Source organism: Salmo salar, chromosome 09 (genome assembly GCF_965601325.2).
Source record: "Salmo salar chromosome 09, fSalSal1, whole genome shotgun sequence".
In the NCBI taxonomy this organism is placed as follows: Eukaryota; Metazoa; Chordata; class Actinopteri; order Salmoniformes; family Salmonidae; genus Salmo; species Salmo salar.
Window position 1 is genome coordinate 70,822,299 of NC_138299.1, and position 17,841 is coordinate 70,840,139.

Sequence of the window (17,841 nt, forward strand, 5' to 3'; positions counted from 1 at the left end):
AAATAACAGCTACAATAGTCATTTACAACATTAACAATGACTACACTGTATTTCTGATCAATTTGATGTTATTTTAATGGACAAAAGATTTGCTTTTCTTTCAAAAACAAGGACATTTCTAAATGACCCCAAACTTTTGAACGGTAGTGTGTGTATATATATATATATATATATATATATATATATATATATATATATATATATATATATATATATATATAAAAACTCAGCAAAAAAAGAAACATCTGTTTTTCAGGACACTGTCTTTCAAAGATAATTTGTAAAAATCCAAATAACTTCACAGATCTTCATTGTAAAGGGTTTACACACTGTTTCCCATGCTTGTTCAATGAAACATAAACAATTAATGAACATGCACCTGTGGAACAGTCGTTAAGACACTAACAGCTTACAGACGGTAGGCAATTAAGGTCACAGTTATGAAAACTTAGGACACTAAAGAGGCCTTTCTACTGACTCTGAAAAACACCAAAAGAAAGATGCCCAAGGTCCCTGCTCATCTGCGTGAACGTACCTTAGGCATGGTGCAAGGAGGCATGAGGACTGCAGATGTGGCCAGGGCAATAAATTGCAATGTCCGTACTGTGAGACGCCTAAGACAGCGCTACAGGAGACAGGACGGACAGCTGATCATCCTCGCAGTGGCAGACCATGTGTAACAACACCTGCACAGGATCGGTACATCCGAACATCACACCTGCAGGACAGGTACAGGATGGCAACAACAACTGCCCAAGGTACACCAGGAATGCACAATCCCTCCATCAGTCCTCAGACTGTCCAAAATAGGCTGAAAGAGGCTGGACTGAGGGCTTGTAGGCCTGTTGTAAGGCAGGTCCTCACCAGACATCACTGGCAACAACGTCGCCTATGGGCAAAAACCCACGGTCGCTGGACCAGACAGAACCGGCAAAAAGTGCTCTTCACTGACAAGTCGCGGTTTTGTCTCACCATGGGGTGATGGTCGGATTCGCGTTTATCGTCGAAGGAATGAGCGTTACACCGAGGCCTGTACTCTGGAGCGGGATCGATTTGGAGGTGGAGGATCCGTCATGGTCTGGGGTGGTGTGTGACAGCATCATCGGACTGAGCTTGTTGTCATTGCAGGCAATCTCAACGCTGTGCGTTACAGGGAAGACATCCTCCTCCCTCATGTGGTACCCTTCCTGCAGGCTCATCCTGACATGACCCTCCAGCATGATAATGCCACCAGCCATACTGCTCGTTCTGTGTGTGATTTCCTGCAAGACAGGAATGTCAGTGTTCTGCCATGGCCAGCGAAGAGCCCAGATCTCAATCCCATTTTGCACGTCTGGGACCTGTTGGATCGGAGGGTGAGGGCCTAGGGCCATTCCCCCCAGAAATGTCCGGAAACTTGCAGGTGCCTTGGTGGAAGAGTGGGGTGCAGTCCATGAGGAGGAGATGCACTGCAGTACTTAATGCAGCTGGTGGCCACAAGAGATACTGACTGTTACTTTTGATTCTGACCCCCCCTCCCCCCTCCTCCACCCCTTTGTTCAGGGACACATTATTCCATTTCTGTTAGTCACGTCTGTGGAACTTGTTCAGTTTATGTCCCAGTTGTTGAATCTTGTTATGTTCATACAAATATTTACACATGTTAAGTTTGCTTTAAATAAACGCAGTTGACAGTGAGAGGATGTTTCTTTTTTGCTGAGTTTATATACGAATCAGCTTATGTATTGCTTTGTTTCATGTGTCAGTTTCTTGCCAGGTGGGGGAGACAAAGCACAGCTATTCCTTATTTGTTAGTACTTGATTGCCTGCTTCCATGTGAGGTTAATAAACATGTCAATCACTACCTTACATCACACACACACACACACACACACACGTGGAACATATAAATTAAACTGTTTAGAATCAATGGTCGGATCCTTGTGAGATATGAAGGTTCAGTGTTCAAGGAAGAACCATTAAATAACTGAGGCTCTTCAAAAGTCTCATACCGAATGCAACTTGGACGTGTTGATATTGGAGATTGATCAATAATTAATTTAATGACAAGATCTTCAAAAATGGCATTTATTTAGAAAAGAAAACCACCATGCTGACTTCTGCCTCCGAACACAAAACTCGTAGATAGAAAATGGCAATTGGACATCTACACAGTGTCTGCTAAAACGAATAAATAAAATATTTCAGGTCTGTGAAACAACACATCTTTCATAAAAGAGATCAGTGACAAACCCATCCCATGATTAGAATGACCTGATTCAGCAGTTCGTTTGTTTGAATTATATTGGAATTTGTTGGACATTTCTCAAACTTTCACTATGCAGTACTCGGTCTATAACAATCATTTTGTGGTTTAAAACAGTATGGAATACCTTAGATGTCCAAAAACTGTAGATATACCATCAGTGCATTGCTGTAGGCATAAACATACAGTATCAGTCAAAGGTTTGGAGACACCTACTCATTCAAGGGTTTTTCTTAATTTTTTACTATTTTCTACACTGTAGAAATAATAGTGAAGACATCAAAACTATGAAATAACATATATAGAATCATGTAGTAACAAAAAAAGTGTTTAAAAAAACAAATATATTTTATATTTGAGATTCTTCAAAGTAGCCACCCTTTCCCTTGATGACAGGTTTGCACACTGCCAAGAGCTTGCAAAGCTGTCATCAAGGCAAAGGGTGGCTACCTTGAAGAATCTCAAATATATTTATTTGTTTAACACTTTTTTGGTTACTACATGATTCCATATGTGTTATTTCATAGTGTTGATGTCTTCACTATTATTCTACAATGTAGAAAATAGTAAAAATAAAGAAAAACCTTGGAATGAGTAAGTGTGTCCAAACTTGACTTGTACTGTATATTTGATGTAATAAAAGTTCCAGTTTCAATTTGACTTACTAAAAGGATAACAAAAACACCATTTGCTGTGACATTACCTTTGTTAATTAAGGTAATAAATATTATTTAAAAGTTCAGCTAAACACAAAGGTGCAAAAGAGTTTTCATTATGATACAATTAATACAATCACTATCTTCACTGAGGTTGTGGTCTCTGGAAGACTGGAAATAAGAATGTGACAAACTTACTGACAAACTGAGTGACACAAAGAGATAACCGATTCATAAGCGCTTCCGGTTATTTCTGGAATATTTGTCTCTTCCAGAGACCACTTTTCACAAAGATAACTGTTTCTCCCGCAAAATAAAAAGAAAAGAAAGAGATCATAAACACTCAATCCTTCCACCCAGATGAACAAACCAGTGCACATGGGGTGACAGCTGCTTAATACCTTGGTTAGCTATGACTAATTCAGTTAAATGTAACAAACTCCAAAGCTGCAGCACTGTTCACTGAGACCTTTAACTAATGACAAACTACACTGAGAGAATGTATCAGCACACCCAATGCAGCATACAAAAACCACATTAAAAACTCGTTTTGGCCTATACGGCGAGCTCATTTCCTTCAACAAGAGGACGCGTGTACATTTTAGTGCAGCTGTACAAAATATAGGCCAAAATAGGATGTGACTTGGTAAACACTGGGGTTCATCCACATTTATCTTTGAAACATAATTACAGTGCAGCCTTTGTTTCCAGCTCCAGGTATAGAAACCAATAGAATACCTGGTAAATCCAGGCCTAGCAGTATTACCCATGGTTATAAGTAGCCTAGATCTTAAATTGGCCATGTTTCCACCGGCTAGCCCTAATCCTGAGCTGTCTAACGAAGGATTTTGATGATTTCTAAACCTTGCTCGAACAAATCAATGCTGACTTTGTTTTAGAGAGAAAAGACGACACTGGGTTACAATGATTTCTAGACATTTTTCAAAAGGGACAGAATATGCTACACTAGGCTAAACAACAAAGCACAAGAGGCCAGTATCAAATTAACTTATTTGAATAGCTAAGTCATTAGAATTGATCACTGAAATGGGCGACAGTGCATTGTATAATGTATTATATCAATATACGCTGTATGTACGTTAGTATTGAACGGTTTCAATCTGAGAGACTAAAGCTCACAGCTTCAATATGCTCTTCAAAAACAACACATACTCCATACAAAATATCCTGTGCTGTCAGCCCTTGGAGGGAGCAACTTACGTCAAAACTGACCAGCATGCTATTGTACACAGTCAATCCCAAAGGAGTAACAACATTTGTCAGTTAGATATCTTTTTCACAGGAAAAGCTTCCACCTTTCAGACAATCACAATCCCTCACATAGGTCAATCTGAGTCCAGGTTTACATTAAGTTTGACATTTTTGCATTTTCACAGACAAGATGGACAATTATGATTTCAACATTAGAAAGATTTTGACTCTCAAAAGATAAGTCTGTACAGTACATGAATGGAGAAGACTCAAACATGGAGCAAATAAAAAGTACAAATCAAAAAGTCACCACAACCACCTGAAGTCAGTCTGACGTTTCGCATGACAGTTAAATCAAATTATTGCACTGGTTTAATGTGTCTATGGATGGGCGGTCATAAATATACAACAAACAACAATAATAGTAATCATAATGACAATAATAACAATTCTAGTAATATAAACAGTTCAGACTTAGTCCCACACCCCCAATTTTACCACTGCTGCCAACTAAAGTCGTCGTTTGATCCGAAGACCAAGAAGAATCCCAGAATGGTTGCGAAGATCACTACATTGCCTGTTAACACAAGCGCACATGCTCCCCAGGCAATCTGTAAACAAACATGAATAACTCAGTCCGCACATGTTACAAAATTCTGCATTGCACACTTTCAATCTGTAGTTTGGACTGAGCAAAACAGAGTCCTTTTTAAACTGTTGTTTAGTAATGGAGTTCAGTAATGGAGCATTTATTGTTATTACACAAATGGTAGCCTATAACATTTAAAAGGAATGGTCCTTATTCCATTTGTGTAACAAGAAAAATGCATGCAAATAGAAAGCAATTACTTTAACAGCAAAGCTAACGCAATGTTGTAACTGCAGAGGTATAAGTGCAAAGTGTTGCCAAACACCACTTAGCCTACACATGCAAAAATCCCCAAAATGTGTACTTACGACATCAGCTCTGGCGAAAATGATTGGCAGGCCGAAAGCTGAAACCACTATGCCTGTTGTGAGAAATAAAGCCAGCTCTTTGCAGGCGTTGCTTGCCGAATCTGTGTCGTCAACAATTCTCCGGGAGATGCTGTAAGGGATTGGGGCGAGGATGTAGAAGAAGAGGAGGAACAAGGGCCAGTATTTACTGTGAAGAGAGAAGTTCCCATCAGTTATGACTGAAAAAATACTAAATCTGGGCAGCATCATATTACAAAGGCCTGCATCATGACAGTCAGGTTGAATATGATGGAGATACTTACTCATACACTGGAAGGGCACATCCTAGCATCAGGAACATGAGTCCAATGGCCCCACCAAAGGACAGGCTGATCAGAGCTAGAAATGAGTGGTAAAGAAACTAAGCAGCTGTGTGTGTGTGTGTGTGTGTGTGTGTGTGTGTGTGTGTGTGTGTGTGTAAGACTAAATCCTTTGGTCATAATTGATCATCTGACCGTTGGCCTAATGCTTGGGTGAGGGGATGCTTGATTTGTAAACTCCTGCATGTCATGTTATTTAGCTAGTAGCTAGCTAGCTGGTGAGGATTGAGACAATGCTATAGCTAGCTAGTTGGTGAGGAGAGACAATGCAATTGCTATCGAAGTATAGCTAATCTTAGCTTGAAGTCATCGTTGTATAGCTAGCTAGCTTGATAGCATCCTTAGTTTGTTGGCGCTATCTTCATTACCTGGCTTGACATAACAACCAATCAATCAATAACAACACAGGAGGTTTGGCAGGAAGGCAAATATCGTCTCATTTCATTGATTCAGAATGGCAATCATTAGCTAACTAGCTTAGTTGACCATTCGAAACTACGCTACCAGAACTAGCCTGGTGCCAAGCTAGCTAACATTAGCTATACTGCTTCTCTCGTTGATATGTAGCTAGCTAGCTAAGTGGCAAAATATGTATTTAGAAAGTTAGCTAGCTACACTACTATTTATCGGCCTGTCAAAGCTAGTAGACGTTAACTAGCAAATAATGGCGTTAGCTTAGCCGGCTAACTAGCTAGTACTCAGTTGTTAGCTTAATAGCTAGCTGCACATCCATCCTTTCAGCGTTTATATATATTTGTTGTATTTATTACTTTTGTTGCAATCCAGTTAATATATTATCTTAAAGTATGATAGTAACTTCCTCACCTTTAATTCCGGCCATTTCTGTAGAACATAAACTTGTCACACAGTCCACGACAACAATACACCCTTGCTACTGGATCAAACAGTCCGTGCATACGATTTCAAAGAGCTGTCTGTAGCTAGCATCGCGCGCATGTGCGAAACCCGTCACTCAAAACAAGAAATTTGACAAAACAAGAAATAGACAACAATCAATTTATCGCAGACAAAATCATCTGACTTATGCATTTGTATGCTTAAACCCCACCCTGTATCAGTATCTATACATTAGCTCATTATCCTTGTGTTGATGAGAGAGTTTATTCTTAATACTCTGTTAATATCAATGCCATTTTTAATAAGCTAGTATATTATGCTGTATTATGATGTTTGTCTTTGTAAATGCATGGGGATTCCTCACTTGTTTTGTTTTCTTTAGGTACAGTTGTGATTCTATCAACCCGGAAGAAGCACATTTTGCTTCCGGCTGTAGTTTCGCATGCTGCGAAACATGTCGAGTGGAGGAGGCACCGTTGCTTCGCTGTGGACTGAAGTGAATCGCTGTGGACAGAATGGAGACTTCACTCGGGCCCTCAAAGCTGTCAACAAAAGTAGGATTTTGCTCTTGTTCACATGTTTGTAACTGTCAAGCTATTATCTATTGTTTAAGGTCTGACTAGTTTGCTAGCCAGTTGGCTAACATAGCTAGCTACAGCTGTTAGCACTTAGCTAAAGCGTTACCTATGAGAAATAAGCAACTATATGTTACTCAAGCTAATCACTAACTAGTTTCTGTTTGAGTCATTTTACCAACTGACGAGTCGGAGTCTAGCGTAGATGTTGTTGAGGACAGTAATATCACATTTTGACCAACATTAATTATTCAACACTGTGACGTGTCCCAATTTAGCTAACTACTAGCTTAGCCACATTATTGCAACTACCGTGCTATACGCTTAGTTATCACCTTTTTTATTTATTTTACCTTTATTTAACTAGGCAAGTCAGATAAGACGGCCTACCGGGGAACAGTGGCTTAACTGCGTTGTTTAGGGGCAGAAAAACAGATTTTTACCTTGTCAGCTCGGGCTGTCCCAACGCTCTAACAACTAACGTTAGGCTGGCTACCTGCCGCCCCGTCAAACCTTAGGTAGCAGCCTTGTATCTACCAGGAAACTGTGATTAATAGATTTGAGCAAAAATATTTTTCCACGTACACTACAAATTGAGATTTTATTAAGTTATAGCTAACTAGTTTGATGGCGTTGACCTGAAGAAAAAGTATACCTTTTTATGTAAATTGTAATCCCGAAGTGCATTTCTTCCACAGTTTTGCATGAAGTCAAGGAAGACGTGACAGCTCTTCACTGTAAAATAGTTTGCCTGGTGCAGAATTGCAGCTTCAAAGAGGCACTGAATGTCATGAACACTTATTCAAAAGTACTTGGCAGGTATGTTGAATATGACAAATGACTGGATCATATTGTTACATTTTGATAATCTCGTAGCAATGCACAATCTATAAATACTTGACTTGGTCAGAGAAATTCCTGGTTGTACCCTTTTCCAATGTTGAACACTTATTTTTTTGTTCTTCCTCAGTGAGCTTATTGTGTTTGAAAAAGCATACTGTGAGTACCGATTGAACAGAGTTGAAAGTGCCCTGAAGACCATTGAAAGTGTTTCAGAACAAACAGACAAGCTCAAGGAACTCTATGGCCAAGTGGTAAGACTTTTTGAAAATAAGACATTACATGAGTTGTTGTTAACGCTGCTTGGCTGTCTACCCCTCAGTGGATAATCCTGCCAGCCACAGAAAACTGGCCCAATGTACTGGCCTCAGGTCATCACTAGTTACCTCAGCCACAAAGTAATAATTATCAAATCAAATTTTGTCACATGTGCCAAATACAACAGGTGTAGACCTTACTGTGAAATGCTCCCTCACCAGCAATGCAGTTCAAGAAATAGTTAAGAAAATATTTACTAAAATAAAGTAAAAATAAAAAGTGCCACAATAGAATTACATAACAATAACAAGGCTATATACAGGGGGCCCGGTACCGCATAAATGTGCAGGGGTACAGGTTAGTCGAGGTAATTTGTACATGTATTTAGAGGTAAAGTGACAATTCATAGATGATAAACAGAGAGTAGCAGCAGTGTAAAAACAAAGGGGATGGTCCGGGTGGCCATTTGATTAACTGTTCAGACGTCTTATGGCTTGGGGTTTGAAGCTGTTAAGGAGCCTTTTGGATCTAGACTTGGCGCTTCGGTACCGTTTGCCGTGTGGTAGCAGAGAGAACAGTCTATGACTGGTGTGGCTGGAGTGTTTGACAATTTCTGGGGCCTTCCTCTGACACCGCCTGGTATAGAGGTCCTGGGGAGAAGGTGTTGTCATGCCCTCTTCACAACTGTCTTGGTGTGTTTGGACCTTGAAAGTGTGTTGGTGATGTGGACACCAAAGAACTTGAAACTCTCCACCCACTCCACTTGAACCTAATTTATGTAAATGGGGGCCTGTTTGGCCCACCTTTTTCTCTAGTTCGCAGGCATCTTCTTTGTCTTTCTCACGTTGTGGGAGAGGTTCTTGTCCTGGCACCACACTGACAGGTCTTTGACCTCTTCCCTATAGGCTGTCTCATAGTTGTCGGTGATTGGGCCTACCACAGTTGTCATCAGAACTTAATGATGGTGTTGGAGTTGTGCTTTGCCACGCAGTTGTGGGTGAACAGGGAGTACAGGAGGGGACTAAGCACACACCCCTGAGGGAACCGGTGTTGAGGATCAGCGTGGCAGATGTTGTTGCCTACCCTTACCACCTGGGGGTGGCCCGTCAGGAAGTCCAGGATCCAGTTGCAGAGGGAGGTGTTTAGTCCAAGGGTCCTTAGCTTAGTGTTGAGCTTTGTGGGCACTATGGTGTTGAATGCTGAGCTGTAGTCACTGAACAGCATTCTCACATAGGTGTTCCTTTTGTCCAGGTGGGAAAGGGCCGTATGGATTGAGATTGCATCATCTGTGGATCTGTTGGGGTGGTATGCGAGTTGGAGTGGGTCTAGGGTTTCATGGCTACCGATGTGAGTGCTACGGGGCGTTAGTCATTTAGGCCGGTTACCTTCACATTCTTGGGCACAGGAACTATGGTGGTCTGCTTGAAACGTGGGTATTAGACTCGGTCAGAGCGAGGTTGAAAATGTCAGTGAAGACACTTGCCAGTTGGTCTACGCATGCTCTGAGTACACGCCCTGGTTTTGAGTTTGTTTTCCAGTGATTGCACGTTGGCCAATACAACCGATGGTAGTGGTGATTTACCAACTCGCCTACGAATCCTAACAAGGCATCCCAACCTTCTCCCTCGGTCTCTCCGCCTTTTCTTCACGCGAATGACGGGTATTTGAACCTGTTCTCTGGAAAGCAGTATATCCTTAGCGTCAGACTTATTAAATCAATTGTGGTAACTGGTGACAACCCTGGCCTCCCCTTTTGTTCTCACCTTAGCTGTACCGTATGGAGCGCTATGATGAGTGCAAGGCTGTCTACACAGACCTGATCAGGAACTCCCAGGATGAATACGAAGAGGAGAGGAAGACCAACCTATCAGCCGTGGTGGCTGCTATGAGCACATGGGAGAAGGCTTCTCCGGTGGGTCTTCTACACACAATTAGAACAGACTTCTATTTATAATGGTCCTCTGAGACACTTGGTTATTGAAGCCCTGGCATCCTTAATCTTCCCAAATGTCATTCCACCCTGTTTTTGCAGGATGACCTTGGCCTGTCTGAGACTACATACGAGCTGAGCTACAACGCTGCCTGTACTCTAATTGGTCGAGGCCAGCTCACGGAGGCTCTGAACAAACTACAGGAAGCAGAAGGTCAGGGCCACAGACATATTGCAATTCATCCTGCTACATAATGTAGCACTTAAGGTTTTTGTCCAGCCCTTTCGTGGTTAATGTTGACCATTTTTGTTATTTTTTTCCAGAGCTTTGTCGGGTTTTCTTCTCAGAGGATTCGGTGAGTGCTCTATGCCTGTGAAATGCATATGTTCACAATGTCATGGCTGAGCGTACAGACAGAAATGTCACCAACTGTTATTTCTTTTTTCAAGTTCTGATTCGTAATTGGCTTGTCTGGTTCATGCAGGATATAACTGAGGAGGACGTCGAGTCGGAGCTGGCTGTCATCCACTCCCAGATGGCCTACATTATGCAGTTACAGGGTCGGACAGAGGAGGCGCTGCAGCTCTATAACCAAGTCATCAAGCTCAAGTGAGTGTTTATCCAAAGTGGAATCAATTGTAACTGATGTGCAAATGTAGGCACAGGAAGAGAATAGCGGAAGAGTTGTCTCATTCATTTTTTTGTTGAATCCAAGGCCGTCAGATGTGGGACTTCTAGCTGTGACTGCTAACAACATCATTACAATAAACAAGGTGGGTTCATGCATGAACATTCCCTGTACTGCTAGGAACGACTAAACATTGAAACAGGCTTAGCTGTTATTGACCGTGTTCTCTTATTGTTTGAACCCATGGTTTTGATCCTGGGCCAGAGCTGTTGCTCATATCCCTTTTTTCTCCTGCAGGACCAAAACGTGTTTGACTCTAAGAAGAAGGTGAAACTGACAAATGCCGATGGCGTTGAGTACAAGCTGGCCAAAAAGCAGCTGCAGGCCATTGAATTCAACAAAGCCCTGTTGGCTATGTACACTAACCAGGTATCGGATTTGAGTACATTAACTCTTCAGTTGTATTTTGACACGTAGTTATACACACTCATGGCACAGTCTGAATAGGTTAGACTGGAAATCCAAACAGTCATTGATGACTTGTGTTACATTATACCCCACAGGCGGACCAGTGCAGAAAGCTGTCGTCAGGCCTCCAGTCCCAGAACCCAGGCCACCCGCGGCCAGTTTTGATCCAGGTGGCTCAGCTGTGCAGAGAGAAGCAACACTCGAAGGCCATAGAGCTGCTTCAGGTACTCACTGTGGGCCAATCCTAACTTGAGATACGTGTAGTTGATGTATGAATATAAATAGGACATTGAAAGCTCTTCCTTTGCCTCCCGAGTGGCGCAGCGATCTAAGGCACTGCATCGCAGTGCTAGAGGCGTCACTACAGATCCGGGTTTGATCCTGGGCTGTGTCGCAGCTGGCCGTGAACGGGAGACCCATGAGGCGGCGCACAATTGGCCCAGCGTCGTCCGGGTCAGGGGAGGGTTTGGCCATGTTGGACGGTGTTTCCTCCGACACATTGGTGCAACTGGCTTCCAGGTTAAGCGAGCAGTGTGTCAAGAAGCAGTACAGCTTTGCAGGGTCATGTTTCGGAGGACGCATTGCTCTCGACCATCGCCTCACCCGAGTCTGTACAGGAGTTGCAGTGATGGGACAAGACTGTAACTAACAATTTGGGTATCACAAAATTGGGGATAAAAGGGGGTAAAAAGTGCACACACACAAAATAAATCTCTTCCTTATCCTGCAAGTATAATGCTAACTGTGTGATTGTTTTTAAAGCGTTTCTCAGACCAGCACCCAGACAGTGCATCTGGTATCAAATTGACGATGGCACAACTCTATTTGACTCAAGGTAAACTTCTTTTTCCAAATCCCATTTTTTTTTGTCACTGGGTAATAACCCCAAAAATAGGCCTATTGAAGATAAATTGGATTAGATTAGTGCTAAACATTGCCTTTACTGATGCCTGGTACTGTTATCTTTTCATTTGTTTTGGCAGCATTTAGTTCTATTGTCTTTGCGCATATGACAGACTACAAGTTAACCTCATAATAAATAAATGTATCGCTGTCTTCTCCAAAGGTCACGTTACAAAAGCATGTGACATCTTGAGGTCGATCGAAGATTTCAAGCACAAACAGGGGATGGTTAGTTTTTATACTCTTTCTATTGTTCTTAATCTAATCATTAGATGTAACATTTTCTGAACAAGCATTACAAGGATCAAAAGACTAAGAAATTGACATTGTTTCACAGATCTCAGCTCTGGTATCAATGTACAGCCACGAAGAGGACATCGACAGCGCAATTGATGTCTTCAGCCAAGCTATTCAGTACTACCAATCTGAACAGGTATTATACCCCTTTGACATGGACTGTGACGTCTTGAAAGCACCTCGGCTATGGCATGTTTGTTTGTCTGAAAGGGTACACTATGGCTTTTTAAATGCCGCCACGAAACCTTCTCTGCAGATGGTTTTGAAGTGCCACTGAATGGACATTTAACTTGTCTGTAGAGGAATTCCACTTCTGAAGCGGGACTAACGTCCATCACTAGGCTACCTGTCAATCAAATGATCTCGTGCTGCCTGTGCTCACCCTGCTGCCTGCACGCAGACCACTCGCTCCTAAGAAAAGTACTTTGACGTTCGTTAAATACAGTGACTTAACAATACATTTAGTAGAAAGAAAACACATCTGTGTACCCTAACATAAAAAAAAAAACATTAATCAGCAAGGTTTATTGTTGTCAGGGGAACAATACTGAACATCCTATGCAGGAGCAGAATTCTGTTTGGAAAAGTTAGATGCTTCTGATGCGGCCCTTTTTTTAAATGTCTGAAAGGTTATCAATTGACGCTATCGACCCATTACTAGCGGCTTCCTATGTATGAAAGGGGTATCAGTAGACGAGTACCTTTTTTAGATTCATCACGAAGTCAATGTAACTTTGACAATGTGCTGCCATAGTAGCACTTCATTGTCAACTTGTCTTCTGCCATCCCAGCCTGGTTCCTCTGTTCACCTGGCGCTCGTACGAGAGGCCGCTGATTTCAAGCTGAAGTACGGACGGAAAAAGGAAGCCATCAGTGACCTGGAACAACTGTGGAAGTGAGCGATGTTCTGTTTCTGTTGTGCGGTGGTGACGCTGGTGAATGTTTTGCTTGCTTTACGTTTGGTATTCAATGTAATAACTAGTCCCCCTCGCTCCACAGGCAAAACACCAATGACATCCACACTTTGGCACAACTTATTTCGGCTTATTCTTTGGTGGATCAAGATAAAGCCAAGTCGTATCCTTTCTTTGCTCTCAGTATTTTAAACTACACATAAGTATGAGTCTGAGTATTTGAATGACTATCGCTGATTAGTGCAGTTTTAAATTCACAGTCGATGCGTTTTTTTATTTATTTTTTATTTTATAACCATTGTTATCATAAAGTACATAGAACTGCCTAGTAAATGGAAAGGCATGTTATATCCTTAGCCCGTTGTCCCAGCCTCAGCAAGCACCTCCCCTCCCCTGAAAGCATGTCGTTCAACGTGGACGTAGATGAGCTGGAGAACTCTCACGGAGCCAACTATGTCAGAAAGAAGGCTGCTAAAGTAACGGGGGAGAACCTACCCAAAGAACAAGGGTGGGGAGACGTGAAGCTTTTTAAAACACTTAATTAAGCTGCATACTACCTGTTCTATACATTCTGTGTACATAAGTTTTCTCTCACTATCAATTTTATCTCATTCTACAGCCAGGGGGATGTTAAAAAGAAGAAGAAGAAGAAAAAGAAGGGTATTGCAAGTTGTGTTGTATGTGAATATCTGCATGCTGTGTGACCCAAATAACTGTCTTATCTGATTTAAATAAAGTCAGCATCTCTGAATGGGATGGGGAATCACTGTTTTTCTCCTGCCTCTGTCTAGGCAAACTGCCCAAGAACTACGACCCAACGGCGAACCCTGACCCGGAGAGATGGCTGCCCATGAGAGAGCGCACCTACTACCGGGGCAGGAAGAAGGGCAAGAAGAAGGAACAAGTGGGTAAAGGCACACAGGGGGCCACGTCAGGAGCTGCGTCCGACCTGTGAGTAACGCCTCCGTGTCTCTTATTGTTGGTCACTCTTAATGTATATGAATCTAATAGTTTAATTCAGGAAAAATCAACGCAACCCTGTCTGATTCCCGATTTTGTTCAAGTGGCAGCTTTTTATATACAGTCGTGGCCAAAGGTTTTGAGAATGACACAAATATTAATTTCCATAAGGTTTGCTGCTTCAGTGTCTTTAGATATTTTTGTCAGATGTTACAATGGAATACTGAAGTATAATTACAAGCATTTCATAAGTGTCAAAGGCTTTTATTGACAATTAAATGAAATTGATGCAAAGAGTCAATATTTGCGGTGTTGACCCTTTTTTTTCAAGACCTCTGCAATCCGCCCTGGCATGCTGTCAATTAACTTGTGGGCCACCTCCTGGGTGATGGCAGCCCATTCTTGCATATTCAATGCTTGGAGTTTGTCAGAATTTGTGGGTTTTTGTTTGTCCACCTGCCTCTTGAGGATTGACCACAAGTTCTCAATGGGATTAAGGTCTGGGGAGTTTCCTGGCCATGGACCCAAAATATCTATGTTTTGTTCCCCGAGCCACTTAGTTATCACTTTTGCCTTATGGCAAGGTGCTCCATCATGCTGGAAAAGGCATTGTTTGTCACAAAACTGTTCCTGGATGGTTGCTCTCATAGAATGTTGGTACCATTCTTTATTCATGGCTGTGTTCTTAGGCAAAATTGTGAGTGAGCCCACTCGCTTGGCTGAGAAGCAACCCCACACATGAATGGTCTCAGGATGCTTTACTTGTTGGCATGACACAGGACTGATGGTAGCGCTCACCTTGTCTTCTCCGGACAAGCTTTTTTCCAGATGCCCCAAACAATAAAGGGGATTCATCAGAGGAAATTACTTTACCCCAGTCCTCAGCAGTCCAATCCCTGTACCTTTTGCAGTGTATCAGTGTGTCCCTGATGTTTTTCCTGGAGAGAAGTGGCTTTTTTGCTGCCCTTCTTGACACCAGGCCATCCTCCAAAAGTCTTTGCCTCACTGTGCATGCAGATGCACTCACACCTGCCTGCTGCCATTCCTGAGCAAGCTCTGTACTGGTGGTGCCCCGATCCCACAGCTGAATCAACTTTAGGATTGGTCCTGGCGCTTGCTGGACTTTCTTGGGCGCCCTGAAGCCTTCTTCACAACATTTGAACCGCTCTCCTTGAAGTTCTTGATGATCCGATAAATGGTTGATTTAGGTGCAATCTTACTGGCAGCAATATCCTTGCCTGTGAAGCACTTTCTGTGCAAAGCAATGATGACGGCACGTGTTTCCTTGCAGGTAACCATGGTTGACAGAGGAAGAATAATGATTCCAAGCACCACCCTCCTTTTGAAGCTTCCAGTCTGTTATTCAAACTCAATCAGCATGACAGAGTGATCTCCAGCCTTGTCCTCGTCAACACTCACACCTGTAACAAGAGAATCACTGACATGTCAGCTGGTCCTTTTTTGGCAGGGCTGAAATGCAGTGGAAATGTTTTTGGGGGATTCAGTTCATTTGCATGGCAAAGAGGGACTTTGCAATTCATCTGATCACTCTTCATAACATTCTGGAGTATATGCAAATTGCCATCATACAAACTGAGGCAGCAGACTGTGAAAATTAATATTTGTGTCATTCTCAAAACTTTTGGCCACGACTGTATAGTTAACCCGCCCTAATGTTGGAAACAAACATCATTATTATGTTGTCATCCAGAGTCATTATGTTCCTAGCAATAGCACACAATATTTTACTTAAAGCAGGTTTTTAAAGGACCAAAGCTGCTTCGTGTTTTCATTTTTTCCATGGGAAAAAAATGTAATACCGGTATTGTCACAGCTCTACTTTTTACCTGTACTGCTGTATTTGGCCGGTAACACATTATTCTTCTGTGTTTCCAGGGATGCCAGTAAGACTGCCAGCAGCCCCCCCACCTCCCCCCGGCCAGGGTCAGCCCAAGCCTCTGCCTCCACCTCGGCCCCCGCTGCCAGCAACGTGGTCCCTCCACGACAGCAGAAGCCCGCTACCACAGGGCCAGGGGCCCGCAAGAAGGCACCTCAGAAGAAGAAGAAAGGAGGCAAGGGTGGCTGGTAGACTGGAAGAACGCTGCAGATATGGAGCAACACATTGGCAACCACCACCACACAGCCCAGAACACACAGAATCATGTGCTTTGTCATTTAAGTTGATTAGCTTGTTTTTTTTTTTAACCACAAACATTGTCCAATTTGTAGTTGTTGAATAGGTTGTGATGAATTGAGTAATGGGCCTCAATTCCCTGCCTGGTTCCTTCGCGGTTAGATTTTTTGTTTTTATGCAGAAACAATTGTCGGCGAACTAATGGAAATGGCCAGAGACCTTATTTGTTTGTTGTAGGCAAGTGGGTTCTCTAGGTATAATTTGTATGTTCTGTGCATAGGAAATTCACAGTTTTTTTTCTGTTCTCTGAGCCTGAGTTTTTGGAAACTGACGTAAACTAATTTCCTTGACTTGCCCACTCAAAAAGGGGCACACTTTGTATGCAAAAGTTAGTATATATTTCTTTCCTGCAATGGTTTCGGCTAAAGTAAAAATACATTTTTTTTTTATTATTGGGTAGCAGTACGTCATTTGCGTATTGTTTTAGGAAAAATGATGAAAGCAAATGATTTTGGCCAAAATGTGTGTCCCATTGTTATGTCTTAATAAATAGGCTCCCTTAACTGAAACTGATCTTTGTTAATTTGTCTTTGGAAAGTCTTATCAATTTAGATTTTTTTTTTTTTTTTTTTGTACCTTTTTTTTTTTTACTAGCCAAGTCAGTTAAGAACAAATTCTTATGCGACAGATTTTTACCTTGTCAGCTCGGGGATTCGATCTTGCAACCTTTCGGTTACTAGTACAACACTCTAACCACTAGGCTACCTGCCAACCCATCAATGATGTGTATATACAGTGCTAATGGAAAGTATTCAGACCCCATGACTTTCAACATTTTATTACGTTACAGCTTTATTCTAAAATGTATTAAATATTTGTTTCCTCAATCTACACACAATAACCCATAATGACACAGCAAAAACAGTATTTTATGTATTTTAATGTAAATTTTATTACATACCTTATTTACATAAGTATTCAGACCCTTTGCTATGAGACTTGAAATTTAGCTCGGGTGCATCCTGTTTCCATTGATCATTCTTGAGATGTTTCTACAACTTGATTGGAGTCCACCTGTGGTACATTCAATTGATTGGACATGATTTGGAAAGGCACACCTGGCTGTGCAAGGTCCCACAGTTGACAGTGCATGTCAGCAAAATCAAAACCATTCGGTCAAAGGATTTGTCCGTAGAGCTCCGAGCCAGGTTTGTGTCGAGGCACAGATCTGGGGAAGTGTACCAAAACATTTCTGCAGCATTGAAGGTCTCCAAGAACACAGTGGCCTCCATCATTCTTAAATGGAAGAAGTTTGGAACCACCAAGACTCTTCCTAGTGCTGGCTGCCTGGCCAAACTTCACAATCGGGGGAGAAGGGCCTTGGTCAGGGAGGTGACCAAGAACCTGATGGTCACTCTGACAGAGCTCCAGAGGAGAACCTTCCAGAAGGACAACCATCTCTGCAGCACTCCACCAATCAGGCCTTTATGGTAGAGTAGCCAGACGGAAGCCACTCCTCAGTAAAAGGCACATGACAGCCTGCTTGGACTTTGCCAAAAGGCACCTAAAGGACTCTCAGACCATAAGAAACATTCTCTGATCGGATGAAACCAAGATTGAACTTTTTGACCTGAATGCCAAGCGTC

General features: G+C 42.2%; 2 protein-coding genes across 2 annotated transcripts; one reads left to right on the plus strand and one right to left on the minus strand.

Moving 5' to 3' along the window:
* Positions 1-2,053: 2,053 nt before the first annotated feature.
* Positions 2,054-6,527, minus strand: LOC106611630 (leptin receptor overlapping transcript-like 1). Its single transcript, XM_014212035.3, has 4 exons — positions 6,255-6,527; positions 5,373-5,448; positions 5,071-5,257; positions 2,054-4,724 (listed from the first exon to the last, which is right to left on the minus strand). The coding sequence occupies exons 1-4, from the start codon at positions 6,268-6,270 to the stop codon at positions 4,608-4,610; spliced, it is 396 nt and encodes a 131-aa protein (XP_014067510.1). The 5' UTR covers positions 6,271-6,527; the 3' UTR covers positions 2,054-4,607.
* Positions 6,528-6,656: 129 nt separating this feature from the next.
* On the plus strand, positions 6,657-16,764 carry LOC106611629 (signal recognition particle subunit SRP72). The gene is made up of 19 exons (XM_014212034.3): positions 6,657-6,841; positions 7,561-7,681; positions 7,833-7,956; positions 9,729-9,872; positions 9,993-10,104; positions 10,215-10,246; positions 10,376-10,500; positions 10,607-10,664; positions 10,817-10,948; positions 11,083-11,211; positions 11,750-11,822; positions 12,054-12,118; positions 12,228-12,323; positions 12,979-13,082; positions 13,187-13,264; positions 13,472-13,609; positions 13,721-13,761; positions 13,893-14,052; positions 15,958-16,764. The coding sequence occupies exons 1-19, from the start codon at positions 6,730-6,732 to the stop codon at positions 16,148-16,150; spliced, it is 2,037 nt and encodes a 678-aa protein (XP_014067509.1). The 5' UTR covers positions 6,657-6,729; the 3' UTR covers positions 16,151-16,764.
* Positions 16,765-17,841: the final 1,077 nt, after the last annotated feature.